Source organism: Gambusia affinis, linkage group LG19, assembly GCF_019740435.1.
Source record: "Gambusia affinis linkage group LG19, SWU_Gaff_1.0, whole genome shotgun sequence".
Classification (NCBI taxonomy): Eukaryota; Metazoa; Chordata; class Actinopteri; order Cyprinodontiformes; family Poeciliidae; genus Gambusia; species Gambusia affinis.
This window is the reverse complement of record NC_057886.1, coordinates 20,295,016-20,304,589: the sequence shown is the minus strand read 5'-3', so window position 1 is coordinate 20,304,589 and position 9,574 is coordinate 20,295,016. Positions and strand designations below refer to the sequence as shown.

The 9,574-nt window shown below is 38.1% G+C and overlaps 1 protein-coding gene across 1 annotated transcript; it reads left to right on the top strand.

The window, feature by feature from the left end:
* The first annotated feature begins 1,854 nt into the window (after positions 1-1,854).
* On the top strand, positions 1,855-4,448 carry tnfsf14 (TNF superfamily member 14). Its single transcript, XM_044099942.1, has 5 exons — positions 1,855-2,143; positions 3,431-3,464; positions 3,554-3,625; positions 3,738-4,216; positions 4,271-4,448. The coding sequence occupies exons 1-4, from the start codon at positions 1,916-1,918 to the stop codon at positions 4,130-4,132; spliced, it is 729 nt and encodes a 242-aa protein (XP_043955877.1). The 5' UTR covers positions 1,855-1,915; the 3' UTR covers positions 4,133-4,216; positions 4,271-4,448.
* The last annotated feature ends 5,126 nt before the right edge of the window (positions 4,449-9,574 follow it).

Below are 9,574 nucleotides of genomic sequence, written 5' to 3'. Positions count from 1 at the left end.
ATGAATTAGTTTGTTTTGGAGGAAGTGAATATCAGATTACACCTGCAGACCTTCCCCTACAGCCACATGTGGCGTGCAGACTTGACTGTGTCTAAGTTCGTTTAGATGTGGTCCCTCTTAAATAAGTAGGGTGCATCGCCAGCCACAATGGAGTCAAAACTGGTGATCTGTCTGCTGATCTACATCCTTTACAGAGCCTTGAAAAAGGTTCCACGTCTAGGACACATTTTACCACGCTACAGCCTCAAATGTCTGTGTATTTTGGGGGGATTTCTTTTGGCGAACAAAGAAATTATAAATGATATTTATATATTCATTTTTACAGAAAATGATGTCCCTCCCCCCTCAAAAATAAATTAAAGATATGGTGTGCATTTTGTTCTCTTTACTCTGAAATCTCTAAAAAGAAAAACCTTTGCAAAGATGAGGAAATATGTGCAAATCATTTTAACGTGTCCCCACATTATTTTATGAGGAAGTGGTCAGCAACCAAAAAGCAGCTCAAAATAAAATGTTGTGGACGTGTCTGTGGTGTAAAAGAGATAACCTCTTGAAAACATGAATGTCACTGGTCTATAAAACCTTTGGGATGCATTTGGCCCTCTAGTCCAACATCAGTGTTTGACCTCAAAAAAGTTCTCTTGGTGGAATGTACAAATATTTCCATAAACACACCCCAAGATCTGACTTCTCGAAAGACTTCAAGCTCATAAAGATAATTGATCTAATACTTTAATGCAGTACATTGAAAAGAAGTCTATTTGAAGGAGTCAAGAAGAAAATGTCTAACCATGACGAGAGTCTATATTGCAGAAATAATAAAATAAAACAGAAAAGTGCCATTAAACTTTTAACCCTATCTCACATAAACTTGATGAGGAACACAAGAAAACCCGCAGAGAAGACAGAAAACTGAAGCAGATGTTAAATAGACACGTTCTACACTGCAGACCATTCAGGAACAACATGAGGTCTGAAAAAAAGACCATTATGCAGCAAGTTGTTCAACATGATCAGTAAAGACTATTCAACTGGACTGGAAGGTCACAAAATCTACAAAATAAGAAAAGGTTCAGGAGTAAAGGGTCAGTTGTAAGTTTAGTTTGACAATTTTTAACTATTTTATATCAAACCTTTCACGAAGACTTAGTCACTGATTGTTTTACCTTTAAGACAAAACATTTTAATCTTGCTTTTTTTGCTTGGACAAATTGTAAAACTGGACTTAGCCATTCCCTATGAACAGTGAAACAAAACCTGCCAGAGAAACCCAATCAACATTTTAAAAGGTAAAGACTTTAGGAAGTATAAACAGAACCGTTTCCCCGTCAGTAGAATATTGTGGCTTTCAAAACACACAGAAATGTTTTAGTGGTTGTACCAAAACTATGCGACCAGACTTTATTTCCTCTGAGCAATGATGAGAATGAGAAGAGGATAAAAGATTGAGACCTTAAATTTGACTCTGGGTACAAATGTTGCAGCTTAAACATGAAGACAAAGAGAGAGTACAGATGAGAGGAAGTGTGAACGACATAGCTGTTGCAGTGAAGTGGGAGGGTGTGAAACACGGTTAAAATGCACATTGTCTGATCTCCGCTTCACTCATATGGTCGTTTAACTTCAGCCTTTATATTCTAAACTGAGAAGCGACCTTTATGTAAAGTTTCATTTTGATGAGTACAGTAAAAGTGGATCTTTTACCAGCCTTCACAGGTGCTGTGGTGATACATCCTAAGATTTATGTTGCTGTCTGTTTCTGTCTACTCATGAGACATCTCCACTTGGACCAACCAGAAGTGAGCCCACCCATTTTGCAATCTTGTTGCACCTCGCTGCCTCTCCACTGTAGTTTGGTCTCTTCAGCCCCTCTGAAACAGCAGCTTTGACCGCTGGAGGATCATTTCTATCTGAGATGTTTTTCAATTTCAAAAGTGGCGGGGGGCGTATGGCTCACAATGGCGTTCCCTCTGTGTTTGTAGTGGACACCCATGCCACCCGACCAGCTGTGCCACCTCGACTGGGCAAACAGAGGAAGCAAAGTGGGGCCATGCAGACTCTGCTGTTCATCCTGGTCACCCTGGCACTGCTTGGCGTGTTCTTTGAAGCTTTCTTCATCTATCGCCTCTACCACGCTGAATATGTGAGTATCACGTAAAGAATTGTGTAATATCGGTCTGTGATTTGTGTACGTGTGTGTTTCGTTGTACATTTTCTGTTCCACTACCTTTACCTTTTCACCCCACTGACAGAATCTCACTTTCATGATAAGAATTTAATCATCTTTGCTACCAATTCTTGCTTTCGGTATTATTTTCATGTTTCGAGTGTTTTCTCACACTTTTTTCATTGTCTCAGCAGTTTTACTTTTTTTTTAAGGGATATATTCCGTTTATCATGAATCATGAGTACTTCACAACTCTATATTTAAACTTGTTAAATTATGCTTACTGAAAATACTGGAATAAACTGAATAAATTGATTCTGTGAAGAAAATGTCTCAGTGAGGTGGACTCATAAATCTAGATGACAAACTTAATGGAAATGTGGGTTAAAATTCAAAACACAATCAAAAACATGGTTATAATTAAAAGTTTCTTTCTTTTGCACATGTTAATAAGAGCCAATTGATATTTGAGTGAAAATTCATCGGCTTTTCCACCTAACTGGATTTCCAACGTGGAAACTTCAGTCTTCTGCTTTCCACAACGAGATGTTCCTTTCCTCTTCCTTCATATGTGGGGCTCTTGAGACTGAGACGTGAGTAAAAATGAAGGTCTCTTGTGACAGAAACCACACTCACATTTACTCAGATCATGTGCATGAAAGTCCCCCCCCCATCCCACTCCAAAAAGTGTTGAGCTTGCATTTATTTTACGGTAAAGAGGAACAGAGTGGACCACAGATGGAGAAATCCGCCGGTTTATACAGAACTCCTCTGACGTCTTTTGGAGTTGGACACACAGTCGCTCTTTGCCCTGAGATTGCGGACAGTGAAGACTCTGTGTTTGGCTTCCTATGAAATCCCGCTGCTGTCTGAGGGCAGCAGTCACGGGTTTTGTACTTAGGGAAACTATTGATTCACCTTCTGTGGGTCTGCATTTCATGCATGCTGCAAAAATTAAAGACAGCATAGACAAGGAAATGGTCTATTTCCTGTGTCACGATTATGATCTACCGTATAAGCATTGTATACAAACCTTACCCAAAACCCTTTCAATGATAGCTTAACACAAAATAAATGCTAGCTTATGCTAAAAAAAGGTAATGATTCATTGTACTGCCTTGGATTTAACACCTTCCACATCCCAATGCAGCCTCATGTGCACCAGCGGTCATGCAACTGTGTTTGAATGCTTGCCAGGAAAGCATGCATGCATGCAGATCAAAGCTAAACCACTTGAATGTCCTTTTTTGTTTACTGTTGCAGGCCCCCTCAGGTTTCACCTCAATGCAAATCAACGGTATGTCTCAGCATTTTCTTTTTCGCATAATCAAAGGTCTTGAGGTCTGTTCTTCTGACCGGGAAACAATGTGTCTGACCGTCACACAGGAAGCCCTCCGCCGGATATGACAGACCCTGATGGTCGTCTTCATCCATCCAAACCGGTTGCACATCTCACAGGTGCAACCAGTAATTTTGCAACTTCTTCTAATGACATGTTCCATTTTTCCAACCAAGATGAAAACATTTTTCAAAACAGTACTGACACCATTTCTCGTGTTTTGTTCATTAGATGGCCAAGACGTCCATCACGGCCCACATGTCATGGCATGGAGCGTTATCGCAGAGCCTCTCCTCTATGAAATGAAATACGAGAACAAACACCTCATCATCCAGAAAGAGGGATACTACTACATCTATTCCAAGGTCTACTTCTCACAAGGTGGTGCTTTTTACCATTCTGTGGAGATGCAGACTAAAATGTATGCCGGAAAAGGCATCCCCCTCTTGCAGGCCAGAGAGTATTCATCAAAGAAAGACAAAGAATCCAAGAGTTATTCCAACAGTTTCCTAGCTGGGGTGTTTTACCTGTCTCAAAATGATGCTATCTATGTAAATGTTAGCAGCACAACACAGATTGCCAGACACAGATCTTATGAGAACGTGTTTGGTGCATATATGATATAGATATCAGACAGACAGGAGATTAAAAAAGAGTTTATAACTCTTCTCAGGGCCATTTTTAGTTGCCTTTTTATACCTGACCGAAAGGCAATGTAAAAGCAAAAGACATTTTTCTACTTCGAATCAAAACTTCAAGTGCTGATTAAAGATTCAACTGTTGTGTTGCTAAATATTATTTACTAACATAAACAAGGATGGTGCACTTTTTTTTATTTTACTGCTTCAAAAAATTATAAATGTTATTTATTTATTCCTTTCGTATGTAACTATGTTAACAGTGCTGTGTTTATCCAAAAAATATGCAATAAAGTCTATATTGAACAAGTAAAAGTTTATCTTTCTGCAGTTGCGGTCTTGTGAGCCAGTTGAATTCATTTCCTGTTATATCAGGCGAGGCTGAGCAGAATGGTCTCAGTTAAAGAAAATGTGTCACCCACTCTCTCCAACCACAAAGTGTACAAATTGGTTTTTGTTTTTTTATTACCGCTCCAACACGTTAACCTGAAATGTCATCAGTTGCTGAAGGTCTTCTGGTTGAAGCATGAAAAATTCAGAAGTAACATTTGAAAAACAAATTAGCTTCGATCCAAGTTTTTGGGGAGGGACACTGTGTCCTGTTTATGTTCTATGCTCAAAATCTGGATGTCTTCTTGTTAACTGTAAACTTCCAAATGAGCAATTTCAATTCATGACTTGATGACAAATTCTCTTACTTGGTTTGTACAAAAAAAAAAAAAAAGCCCCATCACTCTTTGAAGTGCATTTTTTCGCTCTTCATTTCTCTCACAGTCACTCTTACTCTTTCCCTTCATTTGTGACGGTTCGCAGAAGCCTTATGATAGCACCCACTGACTTGTGTGTTTGTAAACTGAGGAGGAAGTGGTGGTGGGGGCCGCTGGGGAAGGGAGCAGAGCGGAGGGGGGGTTGTCAGTAGCAGAATGCCTGACTCACTTTCCAACCCCAGACCTGGAGCACGGTGGCTGATAAAGACTGTTGCAGACGGGGTGTGTTTGTGTGTGTGTGTGTGTGTATGTTGGCCCTTACCGATGCTTCTGCACTGTCGTCTTGAATGTTCAAGAATGAGTCATCATGTTCCAGCGCTGACTGTCCTGTGAGGTGTGCAGCTCAATTGTCTCAAAGGAGGGGGTGATGTGGTGTGCGGTTCGGATTCATGCCGTGTCATCATTAAACTCTAAACCAGTTCTGACTTTTACAGAGAATTTGTGTGGGACGAGATTTCTCTGTCTGCAGTTATACTCTGAATCAATGAAACCATCTTTTTTTTTCCATCAATGAAGCCAAATTGTGAAGTCAGACACAGGTGCTCTGATGAAATGCTTATTTTTACACACTACATTGAAGCAAGGTCAAACATGGGGTGTCGTTAAGGTTTTTTTTCTCAGTGAAAGCACAAGTGAAAGTGTTGGCCGCGGCGCACCTCTCATGGTCCGCGGCTAAATGCTGTCCCCTTGTGTCGGGCTCTTGAAGGGGAAACATGTAGCAGGTGTTTGCTCTGAGCTGAACGCTACCACTTTAATCCAAACATATTCAATTCATAAGACCCACAATTGCTGGGATTTAAACAAGAATTTAAAAAAAAATTTTTTAAGTGGATATTTGTAGGGTTGCTATGAGTTGTTATCAACATCTTCCATTCAGTTTGTAGTAATGTTTACATACCACAGGTTGGATGAACTGAAATAGGGTGGATTTCTCAAATATTTGAAAGTGGTTCATTGAAACCTTTACACTGTTTTTCCATTTTGCGTTTAACAGTGATTTACATGAAACTGTTGAAGGCTCTGTTGATCTGAAGTTCGCTCCAGGGATGTTCCATGTGAGACACATGTTCCTGAAAGAGAACATGCACAATGAAACCGGGCAGAAATGAAAAAAATCTGAAGTAATACAAAACTCTGTGAGACAGTGTTTGCTTTGTCTGCGTTTTGATGATAAATAAATTCCATTTTTGTCACTGCATGGTTTTAATTCACTGGAATCGTTGTTACATTGTATATAGTGTTTTAGCTGGGGATAATTTTCTTCTAAGTTGGCTTCTGTGAAAAAGTATTTTCCATTTTTTTTCCCCTTTTTGTTACACTTAGATGTTTCAAGTTATCAAACATTTTTAAACCGATAACTTAAGTGCTTTTAAAGGATAACTAAGTCATTTTTAACCAAATGTTAAGCCAGATCTCAGGTCAATTGCTGACCTTGAACTTAACATTGATTGGGATTTTTTTTTTAAATTCAGTTTTACGGCCTCAACCACATCTGTTTGATGCCGCACTTGTGAAATCAAGAAATGACTCAATTTGAACCAATCCCACAACAAAACCAAGACATAAGCATTGGAAAAAGCAACGCATTATGCCCCAGTCTGATGAAAGTGAAATCTCTGACATCTATCTGCCTGAAAAGGGTTACAAGATTATTTCTAAGGGTTTCTTAGAACCTTTGGGAATATTTCCTAAATTGAAAAAGAAGGGGGATCTTTTTGGGAATGTGTTCTGCCACACGTAGCATGTAGATTATGATCTGCTTTGCTTCATTAGAAATTGGGCAGCTTGTAGTAATTGAGACCATTAATTCAGGTTCCTAATGTCTTGCCATCAGTTTGTCAGTTTAAGCTCATGTTCACTTGGATAATGGTGCAGGACAATGATCCAGAGAACAAGAACAGGTCCACTATGACATGGCTCAACCAAAAAGCAGAAGGTTTCGGAGCAGTCTGGTCCAAATCTCTTCTGACTTGATGACATGTTCTGTTAATTAAGATTTAGTCAACAGAAGTTTCATGCCTTCCAAAGAGAATGATTTAAAACAATTCTTCAAAGAAGGATGGACCATAATCTATCCTCAACAAAGTAAAAACCGTTTATCAAAAACCTCCAGACTCAGGCATGTATGCTGCCATGTTGCGTATGCTCTCTGATTAGAGTCGTGTGTCAGATTAAAACAGCCTTTTTGAAAATAATGTTGAGCAGGTATTAAAAACAGTCTTTATTGGGCCACATTAGAAATGTTTCTAATGAAAATAATCTGTATTATTTATATTGCACTGTGTGTATAATGTATACATACATATACATTTGTATGTCTATAAATATTAAATTTAGAATGGTAATATTAATTAATTACAGCATTTTTTTTGTGTCCCACAAAACTGTTGAGTTTTGGAAACTCTATTATTGCTGTGGAAGTTTTTATGATGGCTGCACCTGAACTTTTCCTGTGACGTTTTGGTGGAAATAATGTAAAGAAAGTCGATAAATATTTCAGCAGTCGTTGCCTCGGCTGCATGGAAAGTAAGTAGGGACAAACTAAGTTGTGCAAATGACTCTAATAAATGAGACAGAGTGGGCGGGCGTAGTTGAATATTTCTGCTGTCTGTATTTTATTGTAACTCCCTGGATATAGTTTTAGTTTAATCGAAACCTTCGGAGGCAGCAGTTAAGAGCAGCCTGAGAAGTATGACTCTGTTGCTGAGGTTTGGAAAAGAAAAACTTTCACCAACTTGGAAAATATCTTTCCTGCCTGTGATGACTAATGTCATGTTCCGGTGACCTTTTCTGTAGCAGATGGTAATCATTTTAATTTAGGTCAATAGATGTTATGATGTACACTTTTCAAACAGCAGATCTGTTCTATATTTTGACTGGAGGGCACGTTCTTCGAAAGCAACAGGGAGGGTCCCAGCGTAAATTTCTTTTAGTGACTCTGCAGGATGATTAATGTTTAACCTCTCACTTCCCCTTTAAATTTAGGGTCTCAAAAATGACTCAGTAAATGGATGTAAGTCATTGTTGTGACTCGATTTGGCTCAACACTGCAGCTAATGCATCCAATTAAAGGGAGTCTAGCACAATTTTCAAGGCTCTCTTGAAAGGCTCAATTGTAACACCATATTATAAAAACCCAAGAAACTTCTCCCATCACTTCAAATTAATACAAACTGAAAATCAAGTACTAAAAACAATAATTTTATTAACACCAGGACAAAATCTGCATTAACAATAAAAAAAACAAACAGATTTCTTTGTACCAGAATGAATAAAATGAACAATGACTGGGATGCTTAGCTTGTATGAGAAACTTCAGTTTAAAAATAATTCTATAAAACATTAACTCAGTTGTGTAGGCGGTGTAATTTAAAAATAAAACATGATCGGCTGTAAAAATAAACAAGTATAACCCAAAAACACCTCAAAGCAATTAAAGGAAACCACATTTTCCAGTTCGAAAACGGTCAGGTGGACGGACATAATGAAAATATTTTAAGTGTATTCCAGTGAATCATGACAGAAAAAAACAAACAAATATGTGTAGCACAGAAAAACACAGTAACACAAAAGGTTATACATTCGTTGAGTATCGGTGAAAATTTAATATTTACAATGTCCATGCTGTAAATAAGTCCTGTCAGATTAATAAATAGCTTCAACATAAATATATAAATTCATAGCGCATGGCAAATAAAGTCAATAAACCAGGATTTAGAAAAAATTGGTGAAATAAAAGTACAATTTCAAGAAAAAAAAAGTTTATTTGCCAATATTTTTGGCACTTCTGTATAGAACATTCTTGAAGATTGCTAATCACATTGTGATGTAAAATAACTACAACCAAGAAATAACATCTAAACAATTTAGTAAGGCTGTATCAGAGAGCTAAGATTAGAGATGAGCAAAAACGTATTTGTCCTCCCTTCTCAGAGTTACAGCATAATTCTGGTAATTCTACTGGATGTGTATGTGTAGATAGTAACTAAAAATAGCTGTAAGGCATAAAGAAAGCAAAAAAAAAAAATAAAAAATCAATTTGTAGTGATAATTTTAACCCCTGAGACTCATAAACATACAAAAACTTTTTCTGACAGGTTTTGCTTGAGGATAAATTGTTGAGCTGGAAATTGTGAAGAAAAGTTTTTACCTCATTTTCTGAAAGAAAAGTTAAATTTGTGTGTTTAGTCCACACTCTATGAAACTTATGGCCTTTCTGTTTAGATCAGTTCCAAACAAACTCTACATACTAAACAACCTTCTATTCAGAGCCGGATTTCTATGGAGGAAGGGTCCATTTGTTTCATTGGAGCTATTACTGTAGTTTCTTCAGCCAAATGATGTCCAGATAAGTCACTGACAGATTGTGGTTGATCAAGGCTTCAGGTTCAATAGTTATGTCGACCTTAGACCCCGCTGGCAGAAACATAGCCTTGCTGAGCATGCCTGTGCTGTTTGAATTTTTATTAAACCATCCGATCAGCCTGACTATGTTGTTCAGCTTGAGGGTGACGGAGTGCAACTTGTCTGAGACTTGTGTTGTAGATGGCAACAGTGTTACCTGAAGATTTAGGATATAGTGTCCTTCCTTCATTAATAGGATAGGATTTGCAGATTTTGTTCCAATCAGGTCTGACCTTGTTACTACCTCCCATTTAATGGT

Coding starts and splice junctions, on each gene's coding strand:
- tnfsf14 (XM_044099942.1), top strand. CDS start 1,916: ATGTTTTTCAATTTCAAAAGTGGCGGGGGGCGTATGGCTCACAATGGC. Junction 2,144..3,430: donor GCCTCTACCACGCTGAATAT/GTGAGTATCACG, acceptor TTACTGTTGCAG/GCCCCCTCAGGTTTCACCTC. Junction 3,626..3,737: donor ACCGGTTGCACATCTCACAG/GTGCAACCAGTA, acceptor TTTGTTCATTAG/ATGGCCAAGACGTCCATCAC.